This window comes from Engystomops pustulosus, chromosome 8, assembly GCF_040894005.1.
Source record: "Engystomops pustulosus chromosome 8, aEngPut4.maternal, whole genome shotgun sequence".
NCBI classification, from domain to species: domain Eukaryota; kingdom Metazoa; phylum Chordata; class Amphibia; order Anura; family Leptodactylidae; genus Engystomops; species Engystomops pustulosus.
The window spans coordinates 4,636,097-4,661,668 of NC_092418.1; the positions used below are offsets into that span (position 1 = coordinate 4,636,097).

The window sequence follows — 25,572 nt, forward strand, 5'->3', positions numbered from 1 at the left end:
ACAGTCTTACAGCTTTGTTAGCGGTTCTGGTCTATAGTGAAGGGTATGTTGGGTCTTGGGTCTTCATTAGTTTGGGTCTACAGTCTTACAGCTTTGTTAGCGGTTCTGGCCTATAGTGCAGGGTATGTTGGGTCTTGGGTCTTCATTAGTTTGGGTCGACAGCTTTGTTAGCGGTTCTGGTCTATAGTGCCGGGTATGTTGGGTCTTGGGTCTTCATTAGTTTGGGTCGACAGCTTTGTTAGCGGTTCTGGTCTATAGTGCAGGGTATGTTGGGTCTTGGGTCTTCATTAGTTTGGGTCGACAGCTTTGTTAGCGGTTCTGGTCTATAGTGCAGGGTATGTTGGATCTTGGGTCTTCATTAGTTTGGGTCGACAGTCTTACAGCTTTGTTAGCGGTTCTGGTCTATAGTGCAGGGTATGTTGGGTCTTGGGTCTTCATTAGTTTGGGTCGACAGTCTTACAGCTTTGTTAGCGGTTCTGGTCTATAGTGCAGGGTATGTTGGGTCTTGGGTCTTCATTAGTTTGGGTCGACAGCTTTGTTAGCGGTTCTGGTCTATAGTGCAGGGTATGTTGGGTCTTGGGTCTTCATTAGTTTGGGTCGACAGCTTTGTTAGTGGTTCTGGTCTATAGTGCAGGGTATGTTGGGTCTTGGGTCTTCATTAGTTTGGGTCGACAGTCTTACAGCTTTGTTAGCGGTTCCGGTCTATAGTGCAGGGTATGTTGGGTCTTGGGTCTTCATTAGTTTGGGTCTACAATCTTACAGCTTTGTTAGCGGTTCTGGCCTATAGTGCAGGGTATGTTGGGTCTTGGGTCTTCATTAGTTTGGGTCGACATTCTTACAGCTTTGTTAGCGGTTCTGGTCTATAGTGCAGGGTATGTTGGGTCTTGGGTCTTCATTAGTTTGGGTCGACATTCTTACAGCTTTGTTAGCGGTTCTGGTCTATAGTGCAGGGTATGTTGGGTCTTGGGTCTTCATTAGTTTGGGTCTACAGTCTTACAGCTTTGTTAGCGGTTCTGGTCTATAGTGAAGGGTATGTTGGGTCTTGGGTCTTCATTAGTTTGGGTCTACAGTCTTACAGCTTTGTTAGCGGTTCTGGCCTATAGTGCAGGGTATGTTGGGTCTTGGGTCTTCATTAGTTTGGGTCGACAGCTTTGTTAGCAGTTCTGGTCTATAGTGCAGGGTATGTTGGCTCTTGGGTCTTCATTAGTTTGGGTCGACAGCTTTGTTAGCGGTTCTGGTCTATAGTGCAGGGTATGTTGGGTCTTGGGTCTTCATTAGTTTGGGTCGACAGTCTTACAGCTTTGTTAGCGGTTCTGGTCTATAGTGCAGGGTATGTTGGGTCTTGGGTCTTCATTAGTTTGGGTCTACAATCTTACAGCTTTGTTAGCGGTTCTGGTCTATAGTGCAGGGTATGTTGGGTCTTGGGTCTTCATTAGTTTGGGTCTACAGTCTTACAGCTTTGTTAGTGGTTCTGGTCTATAGTGCAGGGTATGTTGGGTCTTGGGTCTTCATTAGTTTGGGTCGACAGCTTTGTTAGCGGTTCTGGTCTATAGTGCAGGGTATGTTGGGTCTTGGGTCTTCATTAGTTTGGGTCTACAGTCTTACAGCTTTGTTAGTGGTTCTGGTCTATAGTGCAGGGTATGTTGGGTCTTGGGTCTTCATTAGTTTGGGTCGACAGTCTTACAGCTTTGTTAGCGGTTCTGGTCTATAGTGCAGGGTATGTTGGGTCTTGGGTCTTCATTAGTTTGGGTCGACAGCTTTGTTAGCGGTTCTGGTCTATAGTGCAGGGTATGTTGGGTCTTGGGTCTTTATTAGTTTGGGTCGACAGCTTTGTTAGCGGTTCTGGTCTATAGTGCAGGGTATGTTGGGTCTTGGGTCTTCATTAGTTTGGGTCTACAGTCTTACAGCTTTGTTAGTGGTTCTGGTCTATAGTGCAGGGTATGTTGGGTCTTGGGTCTTCATTAGTTTGGGTCGACAGTCTTACAGCTTTGTTAGCGGTTCTGGTCTATAGTGCAGGGTATGTTGGGTCTTGGGTCTTCATTAGTTTGGGTCGACAGCTTTGTTAGCGGTTCTGGTCTATAGTGCAGGGTATGTTGGGTTTTGGGTCTTCATTAGTTTGGGTCTACAGTCTTACAGCTTTGTTAGTGGTTCTGGTCTATAGTGCAGGGTATGTTGGGTCTTGGGTCTTCATTAGTTTGGGTCTACAGTCTTACAGCTTTGTTAGCGGTTCTGGCCTATAGTGCAGGGTATGTTGGGTCTTGGGTCTTCATTAGTTTGGGTCGACAGCTTTGTTAGCAGTTCTGGTCTATAGTGCAGGGTATGTTGGCTCTTGGGTCTTCATTAGTTTGGGTCGACAGCTTTGTTAGCGGTTCTGGTCTATAGTGCAGGGTATGTTGGGTCTTGGGTCTTCATTAGTTTGGGTCGACAGTCTTACAGCTTTGTTAGCGGTTCTGGTCTATAGTGCAGGGTATGTTGGGTCTTGGGTCTTCATTAGTTTGGGTCTACAATCTTACAGCTTTGTTAGCGGTTCTGGTCTATAGTGCAGGGTATGTTGGGTCTTGGGTCTTCAATAGTTTGGGTCGACAGCTTTGTTAGCGGTTCTGGTCTATAGTGCAGGGTATGTTGGGTCTTGGGTCTTCATTAGTTTGGGTCTACAGTCTTACAGCTTTGTTAGTGGTTCTGGTCTATAGTGCAGGGTATGTTGGGTCTTGGGTCTTCAATAGTTTGGGTCGACAGTCTTACAGCTTTGTTAGCGGTTCTGGTCTATAGTGCAGGGTATGTTGGGTCTTGGGTCTTCATTAGTTTGGGTCGACAGCTTTGTTAGCGGTTCTGGTCTATAGTGCAGGGTATGTTGGGTCTTGGGTCTTCATTAGTTTGGGTCGACAGCTTTGTTAGCGGTTCTGGTCTATAGTGCAGGGTATGTTGGGTCTTGGGTCTTCATTAGTTTGGGTCTACAGTCTTACAGCTTTGTTAGTGGTTCTGGTCTATAGTGCAGGGTATGTTGGGTCTTGGGTCTTCATTAGTTTGGGTCGACAGTCTTACAGCTTTGTTAGCGGTTCTGGTCTATAGTGCAGGGTATGTTGGGTCTTGGGTCTTCATTAGTTTGGGTCGACAGCTTTGTTAGCGGTTCTGGTCTATAGTGCAGGGTATGTTGGGTCTTGGGTCTTCATTAGTTTGGGTCGACAGCTTTGTTAGCGGTTCTGGTCTATAGTGCAGGGTATGTTGGGTCTTGGGTCTTCATTAGTTTGGGTCGACAGCTTTGTTAGCGGTTCTGGTCTATAGTGCAGGGTATGTTGGGTCTTGGGTCTTCATTAGTTTGGGTCGACAGCTTTGTTAGCGGTTCTGGTCTATAGTGCAGGGTATGTTGGGTCTTGGGTCTTCATTAGTTTGGGTCGACAGCTTTGTTAGCGGTTCTGGTCTATAGTGCAGGGTATGTTGGATCTTGGGTCTTCATTAGTTTGGGTCGACAGTCTTACAGCTTTGTTAGCGGTTCTGGTCTATAGTGCAGGGTATGTTGGGTCTTGGGTCTTCATTAGTTTGGGTCGACAGCTTTGTTAGCAGTTCTGGTCTATAGTGCAGGGTATGTTGGCTCTTGGGTCTTCATTAGTTTGGGTCGACAGCTTTGTTAGCGGTTCTGGTCTATAGTGCAGGGTATGTTGGGTCTTGGGTCTTCATTAGTTTGGGTCGACAGCTTTGTTAGTGGTTCTGGTCTATAGTGCAGGGTATGTTGGGTCTTGGGTCTTCATTAGTTTGGGTCGACAGTCTTACAGCTTTGTTAGCGGTTCTGGTCTATAGTGCAGGGTATGTTGGGTCTTGGGTCTTCATTAGTTTGGGTCTACAATCTTACAGCTTTGTTAGCGGTTCTGGCCTATAGTGCAGGGTATGTTGGGTCTTGGGTCTTCATTAGTTTGGGTCGACATTCTTACAGCTTTGTTAGCGGTTCTGGTCTATAGTGCAGGGTATGTTGGGTCTTGGGTCTTCATTAGTTTGGGTCTACAGTCTTACAGCTTTGTTAGCGGTTCTGGTCTATAGTGAAGGGTATGTTGGGTCTTGGGTCTTCATTAGTTTGGGTCTACAGTCTTACAGCTTTGTTAGCGGTTCTGGCCTATAGTGCAGGGTATGTTGGGTCTTGGGTCTTCATTAGTTTGGGTCGACAGCTTTGTTAGCAGTTCTGGTCTATAGTGCAGGGTATGTTGGCTCTTGGGTCTTCATTAGTTTGGGTCGACAGCTTTGTTAGCGGTTCTGGTCTATAGTGCAGGGTATGTTGGGTCTTGGGTCTTCATTAGTTTGGGTCGACAGTCTTATAGCTTTGTTAGCGGTTCTGGTCTATAGTGCAGGGTATGTTGGGTCTTGGGTCTTCATTAGTTTGGGTCTACAATCTTACAGCTTTGTTAGCGGTTCTGGTCTATAGTGCAGGGTATGTTGGGTCTTGGGTCTTCATTAGTTTGGGTCGACAGCTTTGTTAGCGGTTCTGGTCTATAGTGCAGGGTATGTTGGGTCTTGGGTCTTCATTAGTTTGGGTCGACAGCTTTGTTAGCGGTTCTGGTCTATAGTGCAGGGTATGTTGGGTCTTGGGTCTTCATTAGTTTGGGTCGACAGCTTTGTTAGCGGTTCTGGTCTATAGTGCAGGGTATGTTGGGTCTTGGGTCTTCATTAGTTTGGGTCGACAGCTTTGTTAGCGGTTCTGGTCTATAGTGCAGGGTATGTTGGATCTTGGGTCTTCATTAGTTTGGGTCGACAGTCTTACAGCTTTGTTAGCGGTTCTGGTCTATAGTGCAGGGTATGTTGGGTCTTGGGTCTTCATTAGTTTGGGTCGACAGTCTTACAGCTTTGTTAGCGGTTCTGGTCTATAGTGCAGGGTATGTTGGGTCTTGGGTCTTCATTAGTTTGGGTCTACAATCTTACAGCTTTGTTAGCGGTTCTGGTCTATAGTGCAGGGTATGTTGGGTCTTGGGTCTTCAATAGTTTGGGTCGACAGCTTTGTTAGCGGTTCTGGTCTATAGTGCAGGGTATGTTGGGTCTTGGGTCTTCATTAGTTTGGGTCTACAGTCTTACAGCTTTGTTAGTGGTTCTGGTCTATAGTGCAGGGTATGTTGGGTCTTGGGTCTTCAATAGTTTGGGTCGACAGTCTTACAGCTTTGTTAGCGGTTCTGGTCTATAGTGCAGGGTATGTTGGGTCTTGGGTCTTCATTAGTTTGGGTCGACAGCTTTGTTAGCGGTTCTGGTCTATAGTGCAGGGTATGTTGGGTCTTGGGTCTTCATTAGTTTGGGTCGACAGCTTTGTTAGCGGTTCTGGTCTATAGTGCAGGGTATGTTGGGTCTTGGGTCTTCATTAGTTTGGGTCTACAGTCTTACAGCTTTGTTAGTGGTTCTGGTCTATAGTGCAGGGTATGTTGGGTCTTGGGTCTTCATTAGTTTGGGTCGACAGTCTTACAGCTTTGTTAGCGGTTCTGGTCTATAGTGCAGGGTATGTTGGGTCTTGGGTCTTCATTAGTTTGGGTCGACAGCTTTGTTAGCGGTTCTGGTCTATAGTGCAGGGTATGTTGGGTCTTGGGTCTTCATTAGTTTGGGTCGACAGCTTTGTTAGCGGTTCTGGTCTATAGTGCAGGGTATGTTGGGTCTTGGGTCTTCATTAGTTTGGGTCGACAGCTTTGTTAGCGGTTCTGGTCTATAGTGCAGGGTATGTTGGGTCTTGGGTCTTCATTAGTTTGGGTCGACAGCTTTGTTAGCGGTTCTGGTCTATAGTGCAGGGTATGTTGGGTCTTGGGTCTTCATTAGTTTGGGTCGACAGCTTTGTTAGCGGTTCTGGTCTATAGTGCAGGGTATGTTGGATCTTGGGTCTTCATTAGTTTGGGTCGACAGTCTTACAGCTTTGTTAGCGGTTCTGGTCTATAGTGCAGGGTATGTTGGGTCTTGGGTCTTCATTAGTTTGGGTCGACAGCTTTGTTAGCAGTTCTGGTCTATAGTGCAGGGTATGTTGGCTCTTGGGTCTTCATTAGTTTGGGTCGACAGCTTTGTTAGCGGTTCTGGTCTATAGTGCAGGGTATGTTGGGTCTTGGGTCTTCATTAGTTTGGGTCGACAGCTTTGTTAGTGGTTCTGGTCTATAGTGCAGGGTATGTTGGGTCTTGGGTCTTCATTAGTTTGGGTCGACAGTCTTACAGCTTTGTTAGCGGTTCTGGTCTATAGTGCAGGGTATGTTGGGTCTTGGGTCTTCATTAGTTTGGGTCTACAATCTTACAGCTTTGTTAGCGGTTCTGGCCTATAGTGCAGGGTATGTTGGGTCTTGGGTCTTCATTAGTTTGGGTCGACATTCTTACAGCTTTGTTAGCGGTTCTGGTCTATAGTGCAGGGTATGTTGGGTCTTGGGTCTTCATTAGTTTGGGTCTACAGTCTTACAGCTTTGTTAGCGGTTCTGGTCTATAGTGAAGGGTATGTTGGGTCTTGGGTCTTCATTAGTTTGGGTCTACAGTCTTACAGCTTTGTTAGCGGTTCTGGCCTATAGTGCAGGGTATGTTGGGTCTTGGGTCTTCATTAGTTTGGGTCGACAGCTTTGTTAGCAGTTCTGGTCTATAGTGCAGGGTATGTTGGCTCTTGGGTCTTCATTAGTTTGGGTCGACAGCTTTGTTAGCGGTTCTGGTCTATAGTGCAGGGTATGTTGGGTCTTGGGTCTTCATTAGTTTGGGTCGACAGTCTTATAGCTTTGTTAGCGGTTCTGGTCTATAGTGCAGGGTATGTTGGGTCTTGGGTCTTCATTAGTTTGGGTCTACAATCTTACAGCTTTGTTAGCGGTTCTGGTCTATAGTGCAGGGTATGTTGGGTCTTGGGTCTTCATTAGTTTGGGTCGACAGCTTTGTTAGCGGTTCTGGTCTATAGTGCAGGGTATGTTGGGTCTTGGGTCTTCATTAGTTTGGGTCGACAGCTTTGTTAGCGGTTCTGGTCTATAGTGCAGGGTATGTTGGGTCTTGGGTCTTCATTAGTTTGGGTCGACAGCTTTGTTAGCGGTTCTGGTCTATAGTGCAGGGTATGTTGGGTCTTGGGTCTTCATTAGTTTGGGTCGACAGCTTTGTTAGCGGTTCTGGTCTATAGTGCAGGGTATGTTGGATCTTGGGTCTTCATTAGTTTGGGTCGACAGTCTTACAGCTTTGTTAGCGGTTCTGGTCTATAGTGCAGGGTATGTTGGGTCTTGGGTCTTCATTAGTTTGGGTCGACAGCTTTGTTAGCAGTTCTGGTCTATAGTGCAGGGTATGTTGGCTCTTGGGTCTTCATTAGTTTGGGTCGACAGCTTTGTTAGCGGTTCTGGTCTATAGTGCAGGGTATGTTGGGTCTTGGGTCTTCATTAGTTTGGGTCGACAGCTTTGTTAGTGGTTCTGGTCTATAGTGCAGGGTATGTTGGGTCTTGGGTCTTCATTAGTTTGGGTCGACAGTCTTACAGCTTTGTTAGCGGTTCTGGTCTATAGTGCAGGGTATGTTGGGTCTTGGGTCTTCATTAGTTTGGGTCTACAATCTTACAGCTTTGTTAGCGGTTCTGGCCTATAGTGCAGGGTATGTTGGGTCTTGGGTCTTCATTAGTTTGGGTCGACATTCTTACAGCTTTGTTAGCGGTTCTGGTCTATAGTGCAGGGTATGTTGGGTCTTGGGTCTTCATTAGTTTGGGTCTACAGTCTTACAGCTTTGTTAGCGGTTCTGGTCTATAGTGAAGGGTATGTTGGGTCTTGGGTCTTCATTAGTTTGGGTCTACAGTCTTACAGCTTTGTTAGCGGTTCTGGCCTATAGTGCAGGGTATGTTGGGTCTTGGGTCTTCATTAGTTTGGGTCGACAGCTTTGTTAGCAGTTCTGGTCTATAGTGCAGGGTATGTTGGCTCTTGGGTCTTCATTAGTTTGGGTCGACAGCTTTGTTAGCGGTTCTGGTCTATAGTGCAGGGTATGTTGGGTCTTGGGTCTTCATTAGTTTGGGTCGACAGTCTTATAGCTTTGTTAGCGGTTCTGGTCTATAGTGCAGGGTATGTTGGGTCTTGGGTCTTCATTAGTTTGGGTCTACAATCTTACAGCTTTGTTAGCGGTTCTGGTCTATAGTGCAGGGTATGTTGGGTCTTGGGTCTTCATTAGTTTGGGTCTACAGTCTTACAGCTTTGTTAGTGGTTCTGGTCTATAGTGCAGGGTATGTTGGGTCTTGGGTCTTCATTAGTTTGGGTCGACAGCTTTGTTAGCGGTTCTGGTCTATAGTGCAGGGTATGTTGGGTCTTGGGTCTTCATTAGTTTGGGTCTACAGTCTTACAGCTTTGTTAGTGGTTCTGGTCTATAGTGCAGGGTATGTTGGGTCTTGGGTCTTCATTAGTTTGGGTCGACAGTCTTACAGCTTTGTTAGCGGTTCTGGTCTATAGTGCAGGGTATGTTGGGTCTTGGGTCTTCATTAGTTTGGGTCGACAGCTTTGTTAGCGGTTCTGGTCTATAGTGCAGGGTATGTTGGGTCTTGGGTCTTCATTAGTTTGGGTCGACAGCTTTGTTAGCGGTTCTGGTCTATAGTGCAGGGTATGTTGGGTCTTGGGTCTTCATTAGTTTGGGTCTACAGTCTTACAGCTTTGTTAGTGGTTCTGGTCTATAGTGCAGGGTATGTTGGGTCTTGGGTCTTCATTAGTTTGGGTCGACAGTCTTACATTTTTCTTAGCGGTTCTGGTCTATAGTGCAGGGTATGTTGGGTCTTGGGTCTTCATTAGTTTGGGTCGACAGCTTTGTTAGCGGTTCTGGTCTATAGTGCAGGGTATGTTGGGTTTTGGGTCTTCATTAGTTTGGGTCTACAGTCTTACAGCTTTGTTAGTGGTTCTGGTCTATAGTGCAGGGTATGTTGGGTCTTGGGTCTTCATTAGTTTGGGTCTACAGTCTTACAGCTTTGTTAGTGGTTCTGGTCTATAGTGCAGGGTATGTTGGGTCTTGGGTCTTCATTAGTTTGGGTCGACAGTCTTACAGCTTTGTTAGCGGTTCTGGTCTATAGTGCAGGGTATGTTGGGTCTTGGGTCTTCATTAGTTTGGGTCGACAGCTTTGTTAGCGGTTCTGGTCTATAGTGCAGGGTATGTTGGGTTTTGGGTCTTCATTAGTTTGGGTCTACAGTCTTACAGCTTTGTTAGTGGTTCTGGTCTATAGTGCAGGGTATGTTGGGTCTTGGGTCTTCATTAGTTTGGGTCTACAGTCTTACAGCTTTGTTAGTGGTTCTGGTCTATAGTGCAGGGTATGTTGGGTCTTGGGTCTTCATTAGGAGTTTGGCTGTAGAGTGATGTGTGTTTTGGGGTCATCGGTATTGGGGGTCTAAGATTAATAGGGGATTGGCTCTAGGGATTGGGGGTTTGGATCTACAGTGATTAGGGGGATTGTGTCTTGGGTTTTTATTAATTTTTGGTTTTTGTTTCATACATCTCGCTGATCCTCTGCTCCTTAGATATTTCCGTTTCATGCTGTAGGACTCGGATCGGAGCTGTTCGGAGATGTTTTCTTGTCGGTCACTGGTAGAGGCAGCCACCATCTTAGTCAGTGATTGTCTCAGAGATCTCTCCCAAGTTATTACAATGGAGGTCATTTACTAAGGGCCCGAATTGCTTTTTTCCGTCGGGTTTCCCGAATATTACCGTTTTGCGCCGAATTGCCCCGGGATTTTGGCGCACATGATCGGATTGTGGTGCATCGGCATCGGCATGCACACGATGAAAATCGGGGGGCGTGGCCATCGGAAAACCCGACGGATTCGGAAAAACCGCTGTCTTTAAAAAAAAAAAATGTGTCGCACTTACCTGCACCCGGCCTGGCTTGGTGAACTTCAGTGAACTCCGACGGACTTCAGCGCAGCAGCGACACCTGGTGGACATCGGGGGAACTACATCGCCGGAAGACCCGAATCCTCCACTGAGAACGGGCCACTGGATCGCGGCAGGACCGGGTAAGTAAATTTGCTTCAATATGTCCATTATGAAGGGGCCTGAAACTGTTGAACCATAGGAACAGGTGACAGGAATGGGGGAAGTCACTTTTTAAGGAGTCCACATGTGACACTCATTTTTACACACTAACAATCCCCTTTAAATGGAGTTTTCTGGGTCCTACAATAAGACGACTTTAAGACTTTCTGATTAACTCTCATTTTTCCTTTAGATAAAAACCTGATTGTGGTTGTTGATGACCTGGAGAATAGTAACGCGGAGGAGAAGTCCCGTATCCTGGAGCACCAGCCCAGTATCCAGGAGAAGGCTCGGGACTTGTTCCTCTTCACTACCGAGGAGAAGGAGTCTATAAAATCCCTGAAGAACCTGATAACCAGAGGTGGGAGGAGCAGTAATAATGAGGGTTATCCTTCAGCCTGATGAGCCTTCCATTCATGGATCCTTTCAGTAGAACTTCTTCTTCATTGCTTCATAGCCTTCTAAAGATTCTGATCATCAGCCTCATTTTATGATTTTGAAGCCTTTTTTGTAAAAATAAAGTTAAAGAAGCTCAAAGAAGAGCGGATCTTGCCAAAGGGGGCGAACACCAGGATGTCAGTGCTTGGTTTATTATCCTTAATCCTGGTGGTAGATGTCCTTTCATTCAGGACAAGTCCCAACCCTTTCATTCATCCAGACCCAGAACAGACCCTACATAAATCCAGAGGAAGAGCAGAACCCACAATAAACCAAAGGAGATAGGCGGCTACATTAGTCTAGACCCAGCTTGAACCCATAAACAAGAACAGAAAGAACCAAAATTATAGCAGCTCCAGGACAGATCCCAACATTAATCCAGCCCAGACCCCTATAACCCGTATCCAGACCACACCAAGAACCAGATATTCATTTAGAACCAGATCAAATTCCCACATAATATATTACAGAATGAACCGGTCATTGTGATTGGTTGGTGGAGGATGGATTTCAGACTTTTAATTATTTTGTTTTTCTCTCCAAAAGATGATGACGATGATGAGACTCCCAGCGACTTTGAAGATTTGTCTCAATATTTTCCAGATTCCAAACCAAGTAAGAGACTTCTTGTGTGGAATCCTGAGCAGCAGTGGCTCATGGGAGATGGGGCTGAGGACCTCCACTTTGGGGGGCAGATTCACAGATCAGCCTCGGACCCTTAGTCAGCTGTGGTCCATAAAGGCATGGGGGTGGGGTCAGGTGTGGTCCATAAAGGCATGGGGGCGGGGTCAGGTATGGTCCATAAAGGCATGGGGGGGCAGAGTCATGTGTGGTCCATAAAGGCATGGGGGGGAGGGGTAGGGTCAGGTGTGGTCCATAAAGGCATGGGGGGCCGGGTCAGGTGTGGTCCATAAAGGCATGGGAGGCAGGGTCAGGTGTGGTCCATAAAGGCATGGGGGCGTGGTCAGGTGTGGTCCATAAAGGCATGGGGGGCAGGGTCAGGTGTGGTCCATAAAGGCATGGGGGGCAGGGTCAGGTGTGGTCCATAAAGGCATGGGGGGGGGCAGAGTCATGTGTGGTCCATAAAGGCATGGGGGGGAGGGGTAGGGTCAGGTGTGGTCCATAAAGGCATGGGGGGGGCAGAGTCATGTGTGGTCCATAAAGGCATGGGGGGGAGGGGTAGGGTCAGGTGTGGTCCATAAAGGCATGGGGGGCAGGGTCAGGTGTGGTCCATAAAGCCATGGGAGGCAGGGTCAGGTGTGGTCCATAAAGGCATGGGGGCGTGGTCAGGTGTGGTCCATAAAGGCATGGGGGGCAGAGTCATGTGTGGTCCATAAAGGCATGGGGGGGAGGGGTAGGGTCAGGTGTGGTCCATAAAGGCATGGAGGAGAGGCAGGGTCAGGTGTGACTATAAAGGCATGGAGGGGAGGCAGGGTCAGGTGTGGTCCATAAAGGCATGGGGGGGGGCGGGGTCAGGTGTGGTCCATAAAGGCATGGGAGGCAGGGTCAGGTGTGGTCCATAAAGGCATGGGGGCCGGGGTCAGGTGTGGTCCATAAAGGCATGGGGGCCGGGATCAGGTGTGGTCCATAAAGGCATGGGGTCCGGGGTCAGGTGTGGTCCATAAAGGCATGGTGGAGGCAGGGTCAGGTGTGGTCCATAAAGGCATGGTGGAGGCAGGGTCATGTGTGGTCCATAAAGGCATGGTGGAGGCAGGGTAAGGTGTGGTCCATAAAGGCATGGTGGGGTCAGGTGTGGTCCATAAAGGCATGGGGGGGGCGGGGTCAGGTGTGGTCCATAAAGGCATGGGGGGGGCGGGGTCAGGTGTGGTCCATAAAGGCATGAAGGGGAGGCAGGGTCATGTGTGGTCCATAAAGGCATGGGGGGGGGTCAGGTGTGGTCCATAAAGGCATGGGGGGGGTCAGGTGTGGTCCATAAAGGCATGGTGGAGGCAGGGTCAGGTGTGGTCCATAAAGGCATGGGGGCAGGGTCAGGTGTGGTCCATAAAGGCATGGGGGGGGGGTCAGGTGTGGTCCATAAAGGCATGGTGGAGGCAGGGTCAGGTGTGGTCCATAAAGGCATGGGGGCCGGGGTCAGGTGTGGTCCATAAATGCATGGGGGCCGGGGTCAGGTGTGGTCCATAAAGGCATGGGGGCCGGGGTCAGGTGTGGTCCATAAAGGCATGGTTGGGTCTGGTGTGTTCCATAAAGGCATGGAGGAGAGGCAGGGTCAGGTGTGACTATAAAGGCATGGAGGGGAGGCAGGGTCAGGTGTGACTATAAAGGCATGGAGGAGAGGCAGGGTCAGGTGTGGTCCATAAAGGCATGGGGGGCCGGGGTCAGGTGTGGTCCATAAATGCATGGGGGCCGGGGTCAGGTGTGGTCCATAAAGGCATGGGGTCCGGGGTCAGGTGTGGTCCATAAAGGCATGGTGGAGGCAGGGTCAGGTGTGGTCCATAAAGGCATGGTGGAGGCAGGGTCAGGTGTGGTCCATAAAGGCATGGTGGAGGCAGGGTCAGGTGTGGTCCATAAAGGCATGGGGGGGGGGGGCGGGTTCAGGTGTGGTCCATAAAGGCATGAAGGGGAGGCAGGGTCAGGTGTGGTCCATAAAGGCAGGGGGGGCCGGGTCAGGTGTGGTCCATAAAGGCATGGGGGCCGGGGTCAGGTGTGGTCCATAAAGGCATGGGGGCCGGGGTCAGGTGTGGTCCATAAAGGCATGGAGGGGAGGCAGGGTCAGGTGTGACTATTAAGGCATGGAGGGGAGGCAGGGTCAGGTGTGGTCCATAAAGGCATGGGGGGGGGGGGGGCGGGGTCAGGTGTGGTCCATAAAGGCATGGGAGGCAGGGTCAGGTGTGGTCCATAAAGGCATGGGGGCCGGGGTCAGGTGTGGTCCATAAAGGCATGGGGGGCAGGGTCAGGTGTGGTCCATAAAGGCATGGTGGGGACAGGGTCTGGTGTGGTCCATAAAGGCATGGTGGGGACAGGGTCAGGTGTGGTCCATAAAGGCATGGTGGAGGCAGGGTCAGGTGTGGTCCATAAAGGCATGGGGTTGGCGGGATCAGGTGTGGTCCATAAAGGCATGAAGGGGAGGCAGGGTCAGGTGTGGTCCATAAAGGCATGGGGGCAGGGTCAGGTGTGGTCCATAAAGGCATGGGGGCAGGGTCAGGTGTGGTCCATAAAGGCATGGGGTCCGGGGTCAGGTGTGGTCCATAAAGGCATGAAGGGGAGGCAGGGTCAGGTGTGGTCCATAAAGGCATGGGGCGGGGTCAGGTGTGGTCCATAAAGGGATGGGACTCAGTGTCAGGTGTGGTCCATAAAGGCATGGGGGGCGGGGTCAGGTGTGGTCCATAAAGGCATGGGGCGGGGTCAGGTGTGAAGTTCATGTTTGGTCACACAGAGCCTGGACCTCATCACTTATGAATGAAATAGAACATGGATTGAAGGAACCTGTAGGAATCCTTACTCTTCCGTTACCGCTTTGTGGTCTCATCTCCTGCACTTTCTCGTATATTTTGCAGAGGATTGTTCGGTGGTGAAGTGGAAGAACAGCCAATCTGATTTGTGGGTGAGACATGTGATTGTCTAGATGTCAGGCCTGTGACGTGACCCCATGGCTCGGTGTATGGAGGGTCACCTTCTGGCTGCCTCCATGTGGTGGACTCTCCGTCTTCTTCTATCCCTCAGGTTGTGACTAAGTCTCCGTCTGATTCTTGTGACTGGATAAAGGATGTTCTCACCTCCTGCATCTTCAGTGACTATAAAACGGATGGGAAAGCGGAAAGGTTTAGGATCTACGGAGAAGAGAGTTACCAGAGGAAGATCTCCTCCTGCACCTGCTTCATCTTCTGTTTTGGATATCACCAATGGGATTCAAAGACGTCCGAAGACGTGGAGACTCTTTCTGTAGAAGTTGGTAAGTTGTATGGAATGTTTAACCCTTTAATTTGAGCACAATATACGTACAACCTCTTCTTTCTAATAATGTTGAATAAAAGTTAGATATTAGTGATGAAAAAGGGTTGAATAAAAAGGTTGAATTTCCCAAAAGGCATCTGGTCTGTCTAATGTGCCTCAAGTGGTCTCCTAGACCTGTAGACATGATCCAAGGTAAACTCAGATGGGTCACACCCCAGAGATCCTAAATAACTTAGATCTTTTATTGCTGTTTCCTGTTTATAATTTTTAGAGATTCCCTGGTAACTAGAGCAGGGCAAATGGCAATTAAGGATCTAGTTACTACAGACCAGTGAGCTTAACTTCTGAAATAGGGAAATATAGAAGATGAAACTAAGAGACTACATACAAGATTGTAGATGTTTAGTGTAATACAGTCTATGGAGGATGAGAGTAGTAGTACAAGCTGTGTAGTGTAATACAGTCTATGGAGGATGAGAGTAGTAGTACAAGCTGTGTAGTGTAATACAGTCTATGGAGGATGAGAGTAGTAGTACAAGCTGTGTAGTGTAATACAGTCTATGGAGGATGAGAGTAGTAGTACAAGCTGTGTAGTGTAATACAGTCTATGGAGGATGAGAGTAGTAGTACAAGCTGTGTAGTGTAATACAGTCTATGGAGGATGAGAGTAGTAGTACAAGCTGTGTAGTGTAATACAGTCTATGGAGGATGAGAGTAGTAGTACAAGCTGTGTAGTGTAATACAGTCTATGGAGGATGAGAGTAGTAGTACAAGCTGTGCAGTGTAATACAGTCTATGGAGGATGAGAGTAGTAGTACAAGCTGTGCAGTGTAATACAGTCTATGGAGGATGAGAGTAGTAGTACAAGCTGTGTAGTGTAATACAGTCTATGGAGGATGAGAGTAGTAGTACAAGCTGTGTAGTGTAATACAGTCTATGGAGGATGAGAGTAGTAGTACAAGCTGTGTAGTGTAATACAGTCTATGGAGGATGAGAGTAGTAGTACAAGCTGTGTAGTGTAATACAGTCTATGGAGGATGAGAGTAGTAGTACAAGCTGTGTAGTGTAATACAGTCTATGGAGGATGAGAGTAGTAGTACAAGCTGTGTAGTGTAATACAGTCTATGGAGGATGAGAGTAGTAGTACAAGCTGTGTAGTGTAATACAGTCTATGGAGGATGAGAGTAGTAGTACAAGCTGTGCAGTGTAATACAGTCTATGGAGGATGAGAGTAGTAGTACAAGCTGTGTAGTGTAATACAGTCTATGGAGGATGAGAGTAGTAGTACAAGCTGTGTAGTGTAATACAGTCTATGGAGGATGAGAGTAGTAGTACAAGCTGTGTAGTGTAATACAGTCTATGGAGGATGAGAGTAGTAGTACAAGCTGTGCAGTGTAATACAGTCTATGGAGGATGAGAGTAGTAGTACAAGCTGTGCAGTGTAATACAGTCTATGGAGGATGAGAGTAGTAGTACAAGCTGTGCAGTGTAATACAGTCTATGGAGGATGAGAGTAGTAGTACAAGCTGTGTAGTGTAATACAGTCTATGGAGGATGAGAGTAGTAGTACAAGCTGTGTAGTGTAATACAGTCTATGGAGGATGAGAGTAGTAGTACAAGCTGTGTAGTGTAATACAGTCTATGGAGGATGAGAGTAGTAGTACAAGCTGTGTAGTGTAATACAGTCTATGGAGGATGAGAGTAGTAGTACAAGCTGTGTAGTGTAATACAGTCTATGGAGGATGAGGGTAGTACTACAAGCTGTGAGGTGTAACGCAGTCTATCGAGCATGGGAGTTTTTATAGGGATGGACCCCCAAGTTCATTCTTTCTTTTTCCAAAAAACCTTTTCAGAAGCCGAGGAGCATGTACATGTATTTTTTTTACCCAGGCGCGTTCCTCTGTGCCATAACTCTTCCAAATGACAAGAAAGTAGAGAATTCCTTTGGACATTTTGGAGTCGATGATCTTGTCATTCTCATATTATCCTTGCTCTTCCATGAGGAGTGGCTTGGGTGTCATGGTGGATGTAGAGAGTCTATGGAGAATCAATGGCTTCAGAATGGATACATGAAAAACATTGGATATCTGTAAGGATGGTGGCAGAGCAAGACGATAACACATAGAGTTGATGAAACAAGGAGCAGACTTTGCCCTAGGTACTTGGAGTCTGATGAAGCGAGTGGATAACCAGACTTTATCTCCAATCGACCGTAACGGAATCGGGTGTTTCTCTTTATCCCCATGAGTTTTGTACTGGGCTGACACTTTATGCAGACTAGCCTGGACCTCTGATTATATGGTGCTAAACTTCTTAACATCGCAACATCAGCAGCTGGAACATCTTAGGAAGGCAGGTAAATGAGGATACCTGCTGTAGATGATCCAGAACAGGGACTTAGCGGAAGACCCGTGGAACAGATTGTTGTGTGCAAACTCAGCCCATGGTAGTAATTCACTGCCACCAGTATTTCCTTGACAGAAATACCAGAATCTTTTTGACTCCTGCATACCCACAGAAGCGAGAAGAATGTGCCCAAGCCACCAACGTTGGTCGCAATTCAGATGGTACAAACGTTTTCCCAGGTGGTGGAGTCGAAATTCCTTCAAAAGCAGTGGCAAGTCGTATGCTCCTAGGACCAAGGATATGTTCTGGGGTGGCATGAATCTTCTTATCTTTGAGGCCTCCTTTTGACTTCTTTTTTTGTGGCCTGGAGACAGCCGGGGCCCGGAATACCGGAGTGGCTGGCGGTTGCGGCCTAGGCACGCTGTGGTCACGGTGCTTGGTATGGGGACCGGAGGGCTGTCCTACAGCCTGGCAGCTCTCCAGCAGGTGGTGTGTGCAAGAAATGATATAGAGGGAGAGGCTGATGTACTTGTTCTCTCTGGGGCAACCCCTGAGGTGTATATAGAATGAATCCCTGGGTGATGCATGGGGAAGCCAGTGGTGGTAAACAGCCATATCCAGGGATCAGACGGAGGCAATGTTGTGCAATTCAGCTTACAGTTCTTTATTCAACTTTAAACAGCAGACAGCGGCCAAACGGTAGCAGCAGATTCTGCAGGTTGGAAGGCTCTTACACAGGACAGTTACTCAGAGCCTGGTAGTAGCTTCAGGCTAAGCTGGTAAAGATGGAGCTGAGTCCAGATGGGTGACCTCCGTTCTGGGGCTTAAGTCTCCTGATTTGCCCTAATGTGTCAGGCAGATGGCCTTGATATGTATGCTTTCTGGCATTAAAACACTTGCTGTAGAAGAACAAACTTGTAATGCTCTCTCCTCTGCTTACTGGAGCTGACATGTGCTCCAAGATGGAGTCTCTCACTCTGACTATGTGCTCCCGCCCACCAGGGGTTTTTATACTCTCCTGGTCAGGTGGCAGCATTATCCAACCAGTTTCCAGCTTGCTTTAAAATGGTATACAGAATATCATTGGATAACAGCATTTCACCTTGTTAACTCCTGCGTTACCAGGAACTGGCTACAGCTGCAATTACAAAGTCCTCCACGTTACAGCTTCCGACATGGAGAGGGACACTATCGCAACACCTACCTAATCATTTTCATCTGCAGGGGTGTTGCATAAGCGCATCAGCCTTTCTGTTCTTCGAGCCTGCGTGATAGATGACTGGTAGGTAAGAAGAGAGACACCAAGCTTGACGAGGGTCCAGACGTCGGACAGAATGCAGGTACCAGAGGTTTTTATGGTCAGTGCATTCTGTGACAGGATGCAAGGCTCCTTCCAACAGGTGTCTCCACTCCTCCAATGCCAGTTTAATGGCTCCTTCTACCCAATACCATATTTTTTCTCTGCTACATAGAATTTTTTAAAGAAGAATCCGCAAGGGTGAGTTTTCCCAGAAGAGGATGGTTGAGAGAGCACTGCCCTGACAGCAGAAGAAGAGGCATCCCCTTCCAGAAAAAATAATAAGGCTGGTTGAGAATAGGGGCCAATAGGGACTTGTTTAGGCTGCTTGAAGGCTTGGAGGCCATTTTTAGGGATTGGCTGATTTTCAGGTGAGGGCAGTGATGGGAGCAATAATGGATGAAAAACCCCTGATCAATCGTCTGTAATAGTTAGCAAAACCCACAAATCTCTGGATAGCCTTTACCCTGTGGGTCGAGGCCAATTCTGTATAGCCTGGACCTTGCTTGGATCCATCTTAAGGCCTGAGCTGGAAAGAATATATCCCAGGAAAGGAATGGAGGGTTTTTTTTGCATCTTGCAGTAGAGCCGATTGTCCCTTTGACTGCATTCACACTAATGTAAGAAAGATGTAGGAATGAACCCCCTTTGGAGCTTGTCCTTAATGTACTCAGACATGGCCTGTGCCTCCGGTAATGACAGAGGGTAGGTCCTTCGGCATGGTAGGGTTTTGCCCGGAAGTTAATAGCACAGTCCCAGACACGATGGGGTGGAAGCTTCTCTGCCTGAGACTTGCTGAATACATCAGTGAAAGAACGATATGGCAGAGGATTAGGGGTGGCAGAAAGTGAATGGTTGAGTTGGTGATACTTTTTTCAAGCCTGATAATAGACACTTGGGACCCCGAGAGAGTAATTCCCCTGTGTCCCAGTTGAAGTGGGGAGCATTCCTCCTTAACCAAGGTAATCCCAAGATGAGTAGGCTGATGGTTTAGAGGACCACTAGAAGTTCCAAGTCTTCTTGGTGCAGGACTCCGATATGCATAGCTGGGGGCTGGGAGCGGTACTGGATAGATCCCTCTGGCACCGGATTACCCACAAGGCCCAACAGGAATACAGGCTGAGGAAGAGAAACCAGCGTCATTCCCCATGTGGCTGCATTGAGCTGGAGAGGAAGTTCCCCGATCACATGTAGATAAAGCTCCTCTAGGAGTAATTAGGGACACCATAAGTGTTAACTGGTTTACGTCTTTCTGCAAAGGAGAGGAACACAGTGGACCCAGGACAACCTCTCCTGACTTGCCTAGGCCCGGAAGTTTTCCGGCTTTTTAGGAAACAATTTCACCTGGTGCCCAGAACCTGCACAGACACAGGTGATTTTTCATGCAGATCTCTCTCTTTTCTGGTGAGAGTTTGGCTCATCCTAACTGCATAGGGTCTTCTGGTGGTGACACAGGTGTCAGAAATTCTGGACCTCTGTTTTTCAATTTCTCAGAATCTGAGGTCCACTTTGTTATATAGAGAGATGAGGTCATCCAGAGAAGACGGTAGTTCCTGAGAGTCTAACTCATCTTTGATTGGGTCGGACAACCCCTCCTAGAAGACTTACACAAGAGCTTCCTCATTCCACCATAATTCAGATGCCAAAGTCCGGAACTGAATAACATGCTGAGCCACAGTTTGAGATTCTTGGCAGCAGAGAGCATCACACAGAGCAGAGCACAGCAGGGAGAGGAGAGAGCGTCACACAGAGCAGAGCACAGCAGGGAGAGGAGAGAGCGTCACACAGAGCAGAGCACAGCAGGGAGAGGAGAGAGCGTCACACAGAGCAGAGCACAGCAGGGAGAGGAGAGAGCGTCACACAGAGCAGAGCACAGCAGGGAGAGGAGAGAGCGTCACACAGAGCAGAGCACAGCAGGGAGAGGAGAGAGCGTCACACAGAGCAGAGCACAGCAGGGAGAGGAGAAAGCGTCACACAGAGCAGAGCACAGCAGGGAGAGGAGAGAGCATCACACAGAGCAGAGCACAGCAGGGAAAGGAGAGAGCGTCACACAGAGCAGAGCACAGCAGGGAGAGGAGAGAGCGTCACACAGAGCAGAGCACAGCAGGGAGAGGAGAGAGCATCACACAGAGCAGAGCACAGCAGGGAGAGGAGAAAGCATCACACAGAGCAGAGCACAGCAGGGAGAGGAGAGAGCGTCACACAGAGCAGAGCACAGCAGGGAGAGGAGAGAGCGTCACACAGAGCAGAGCACAGCAGGGAGAGGAGAGAGCATCACACAGAGCAGAGCACAGCAGGGAGAGGAGAAAGCATCACACAGAGCAGAGCACAGCAGGGAGAGGAGAGAGCGTCACACAGAGCAGAGCACAGCAGGGAGAGGAGAGAGCGTCACACAGAGCAGAGTACAGCAGGGAGAGGAGAGAGCATCACACAGAGCAGAGCACAGCAGGGAGAGGAGAGAGCGTCACACAGAGCAGAGCACAGCAGGGAGAGGAGAGAGCGTCACACAGAGCAGAGCACAGCAGGGAGAGGAGAGAGCATCACACAGAGCAGAGCACAGCAGGGAGAGAGCGTCACACAGAGCAGAGCACAGCAGGGAGAGGAGAGAGCATAACACAGAGCAGAGCACAGCAGGGAGAGGAGAGAGCATCACACAGAGCAGAGCACAGCAGGGAGAGGAGAAAGCATCACACAGAGCAGAGCACAGCAGGGAGAGGAGAGAGCGTCACACAGAGCAGAGCACAGCAGGGAGAGGAGAGAGCGTCACACAGAGCAGAGTACAGCAGGGAGAGGAGAGAGCATCACACAGAGCAGAGCACAGCAGGGAGAGGAGAGAGCGTCACACAGAGCAGAGCACAGCAGGGAGAGGAGAGAGCGTCACACAGAGCAGAGCACAGCAGGGAGAGGAGAGAGCATCACACAGAGCAGAGCACAGCAGGGAGAGAGCGTCACACAGAGCAGAGCACAGCAGGGAGAGGAGAGAGCATCACACAGAGCAGAGCACAGCAGGGAGAGGAGAGAGCGTCACACAGAGCAGAGCACAGCAGGGAGAGGAGAGAGCGTCACACAGAGCAGAGCACAGCAGGGAGAGGAGAGAGCGTCACACAGAGCAGAGCACAGCAGGGAGAGGAGAGAGCATCACACAGAGCAGAGCACAGCAGGGAGAGGAGAGAGCGTCACACAGAGCAGAGCACAGCAGGGAGAGGAGAGAGCGTCACACAGAGCAGAGCACAGCAGGGACAGGAGAGAGCATCACACAGAGCAGAGCACTGCAGGGACAGGAGAGAGCATCACACAGAGCAGAGCACAGCAGGGAGAGGAGAGAGCATCACACAGAGCAGAGCACAGCAGGTACAGGAGAAAGCGTCACACAGAGCAGAGCACAGCAGGGAGAGGAGAGAGCATCACACAGAGCAGAGCACAGCAGGGAGAGGAGAAAGCATCACACAGAGCAGAGCACAGCAGGGAGAGGAGAGAGCATCACACAGAGCAGAGCACAGCAGGGAGAGGAGAGAGCATCACATAGAGCAGAGCACAGCAGGGAGAGGAGAGAGCGTCACACAGAGCAGAGCACAGCAGGGAGAGGAGAGAGCATCACACAGAGCAGAGCACAGCAGGGAGAGCAGAGAGCGTCACACAGAGCAGAGCACAGCAGGGACAGGAGAGAGCATCACACAGAGCAGAGCACAGCAGGGACAGGAGAGAGCATCACACAGAGCAGAGCACAGCAGGGAGAGGAGAGAGCGTCACACAGAGCAGAGCACAGCAGGGAGAGGAGAGAGCATCACACAGATCAGAGCACAGCAGGGAGAGGAGAGAGCGTCACACAGAGCAGAGCACAGCAGGGAGAGGAGAGAGCGTCACACAGAGCAGAGCACAGCAGGGAGAGGAGAGAGCGTCACACAGAGCAGAGCACAGCAGGGAGAGGAGAGAGCATCACACAGAGCAGAGCACAGCAGGGAGAGGAGAGAGCAACACACAGAGCAGAGCACAGCAGGGAGAGGAGAGAGCGTCACACAGAGCAGAGCACAGCAGGGAGAGGAGAGAGCATCACACAGAGCAGAGCACAGCAGGGAGAGGAGAGAGCGTCACACAGAGCAGAGCACAGCAGGGACAGGAGAGAGCATCACACAGAGCAGAGCACAGCAGGGAGAGGAGAGAGCATCACACAGAGCAGAGCACAGCAGGTACAGGAGAAAGCGTCACACAGAGCAGAGCACAGCAGGGAGAGGAGAGAGCATCACACAGAGCAGAGCACAGCAGGGAGAGGAGAAAGCATCACACAGAGCAGAGCACAGCAGGGAGAGGAGAGAGCGTCACACAGAGCAGAGCACAGCAGGGAGAGGAGAGAGCATCACACAGAGCAGAGCACAGCAGGGAGAGGAGAGAGCGTCACACAGAGCAGAGCACAGCAGGGAGAGGAGAGAGCGTCACACAGAGCAGAGCACAGCAGGGAGAGGAGAGAGCGTCACACAGAGCAGAGCACAGCAGGGAGAGGAGAGAGCGTCACACAGAGCAGAGCACAGCAGGGAGAGGAGAGAGCATCACACAGAGCAGAGCACAGCAGGGAGAGGAGAGAGCATCACACAGAGCAGAGCACAGCAGAGAGAGGAGAGAGCGTCACACAGAGCAGAGCACAGCAGGGAGAGGAGAGAGCGTCACACAGAGCAGAGCACAGCAGGGAGAGGAGAGAGCATCACACAGAGCAGAGCACAGCAGGGAGAGGAGAGAGCATCACACAGAGCAGAGCACAGCAGGGAGAGGAGAGAGCGTCACACAGAGCAGAGCACAGCAGGGAGAGGAGAGAGCGTCACACAGAGCAGAGCACAGCAGGGAGAGGAGAGAGCATCACACAGAGCAGAGCACAGCAGGGAGAGGAGAGAGCGTCACACAGAGCAGAGCACAGCAGGGAGAGGAGAGAGCATCACACAGAGCAGAGCACAGCAGGGAGAGCAGAGAGCGTCACACAGAGCAGAGCACAGCAGGGACAGGAGAGAGCATCACACAGAGCAGAGCACAGCAGGGAGAGCAGAGAGCGTCACACAGAGCAGAGCACAGCAGGGACAGGAGAGAGCATCACACAGAGCAGAGCACAGCAGGGAGAGGAGAGAGCGTCACACAGAGCAGAGCACAGCAGGGAGAGGAGAGAGCATCACACAGAGCAGAGCACAGCAGGGAGAGGAGAGAGCGTCACACAGAGCAGAGCACAGCAGGGAGAGGAGAGAGCGTCACACAGAGCAGAGCACAGCAGGGAGAGGAGAGAGCGTCACACAGAGCAGAGCACAGCAGGGAGAGGAGAGAGCATCACACAGAGCAGAGCACAGCAGGGAGAGGAGAGAGCGTCACACAGAGCAGAGCACAGCAGGGAGAGGAGAGAGCGTCACACAGAGCAGAGCACAGCAGGGAGAGGAGAGAGCGTCACACAGAGCAGAGCACAGCAGGGAGAGGAGAGAGCAGAGCACAGAGCAGAGCACAGCAGGGAGAGGAGAGAGCGTCACACAGAGCAGAGCACAGCAGGGAGAGGAGAGAGCGTCACACAGAGCAGAGCACAGCAGGGAGGGGAGAGAGCGTCACACAGAGCAGAGCACAGCAGGGACAGGAGAGAGCATCACACAGAGCAGAGCACAGCAGGGAGAGGAGAGAGCATCACACAGAGCAGAGCACAGCAGGTACAGGAGAAAGCGTCACACAGAGCAGAGCACAGCAGGGAGAGGAGAGAGCATCACACAGAGCAGAGCACAGCAGGGAGAGGAGAAAGCATCACACAGAGCAGAGCACAGCAGGGAGAGGAGAGAGCGTCACACAGAGCAGAGCACAGCAGGGAGAGGAGAGAGCATCACACAGAGCAGAGCACAGCAGGGAGAGGAGAGAGCATCACACAGAGCAGAGCACAGCAGGGAGAGGAGAGAGCGTCACACAGAGCAGAGCACAGCAGGGAGAGGAGAGAGCGTCACACAGAGCAGAGCACAGCAGGGAGAGGAGAGAGCGTCACACAGAGCAGAGCACAGCAGGGAGAGGAGAGAGCGTCACACAGAGCAGAGCACAGCAGGGAGAGGAGAGAGCATCACACAGAGCAGAGCACAGCAGGGAGAGGAGAGAGCATCACACAGAGCAGAGCACAGCAGGGAGAGGAGAGAGCGTCACACAGAGCAGAGCACAGCAGGGAGAGGAGAGAGCGTCACACAGAGCAGAGCACAGCAGGGAGAGGAGAGAGCATCACACAGAGCAGAGCACAGCAGGGAGAGGAGAGAGCGTCACACAGAGCAGAGCACAGCAGGGAGAGGAGAGAGCGTCACACGCAGCAGAGCACAGCAGGGAGAGGAGAGAGCGTCACACGCAGCAGAGCACAGCAGGGAGAGGAGAGAGCGTCACACAGAGCAGAGCACAGCAGGGAGAGGAGAGAGCATCACACAGAGCAGAGCACAGCAGGGAGAGGAGAGAGCATCACACAGAGCAGAGCACAGCAGGGAGAGGAGAGAGCGTCACACAGAGCAGAGCACAGCAGGGAGAGGAGAGAGCGTCACACAGAGCAGAGCACAGCAGGGAGAGGAGAGAGCGTCACACAGAGCAGAGCACAGCAGGGAGAGGAGAGAGCATCACACAGAGCAGAGCACAGCAGGGAGAGGAGAGAGCGTCACACAGAGCAGAGCACAGCAGGGAGAGGAGAGAGCGTCACACAGAGCAGAGCACAGCAGGGAGAGGAGAGAGCGTCACACAGAGCAGAGCACAGCAGGGAGAGGAGAGAGCAGAGCACAGAGCAGAGCACAGCAGGGAGAGGAGAGAGCGTCACACAGAGCAGAGCACAGCAGGGAGAGGAGAGAGCGTCACACAGAGCAGAGCACAGCAGGGAGGGGAGAGAGCGTCACACAGAGCAGAGCACAGCAGGGACAGGAGAGAGCATCACACAGAGCAGAGCACAGCAGGGAGAGGAGAGAGCATCACACAGAGCAGAGCACAGCAGGTACAGGAGAAAGCGTCACACAGAGCAGAGCACAGCAGGGAGAGGAGAGAGCATCACACAGAGCAGAGCACAGCAGGGAGAGGAGAAAGCATCACACAGAGCAGAGCACAGCAGGGAGAGGAGAGAGCGTCACACAGAGCAGAGCACAGCAGGGAGAGGAGAGAGCATCACACAGAGCAGAGCACAGCAGGGAGAGGAGAGAGCATCACACAGAGCAGAGCACAGCAGGGAGAGGAGAGAGCGTCACACAGAGCAGAGCACAGCAGGGAGAGGAGAGAGCGTCACACAGAGCAGAGCACAGCAGGGAGAGGAGAGAGCGTCACACAGAGCAGAGCACAGCAGGGAGAGGAGAGAGCGTCACACAGAGCAGAGCACAGCAGGGAGAGGAGAGAGCATCACACAGAGCAGAGCACAGCAGGGAGAGGAGAGAGCATCACACAGAGCAGAGCACAGCAGGGAGAGGAGAGAGCGTCACACAGAGCAGAGCACAGCAGGGAGAGGAGAGAGCGTCACACAGAGCAGAGCACAGCAGGGAGAGGAGAGAGCATCACACAGAGCAGAGCACAGCAGGGAGAGGAGAGAGCGTCACACAGAGCAGAGCACAGCAGGGAGAGGAGAGAGCGTCACACGCAGCAGAGCACAGCAGGGAGAGGAGAGAGCGTCACACGCAGC

At 50.5% G+C, this 25,572-nt stretch overlaps 1 protein-coding gene across 1 annotated transcript in view; it reads left to right on the forward strand.

Moving 5' to 3' along the window:
• LOC140076260 (uncharacterized) overlaps positions 1-25,572 on the forward strand; it is a 176,152-nt gene that overhangs the window by 143,722 nt on the left and 6,858 nt on the right. Inside the window, exons 6-9 of the mRNA XM_072122801.1 lie at positions 10,140-10,307; positions 10,931-10,999; positions 13,900-13,946; positions 14,066-14,294. Coding sequence (XP_071978902.1) covers positions 10,140-10,307; positions 10,931-10,999; positions 13,900-13,946; positions 14,066-14,294 — 513 coding nt within the window. The remainder of the gene's footprint in view (positions 1-10,139; positions 10,308-10,930; positions 11,000-13,899; positions 13,947-14,065; positions 14,295-25,572) is intronic.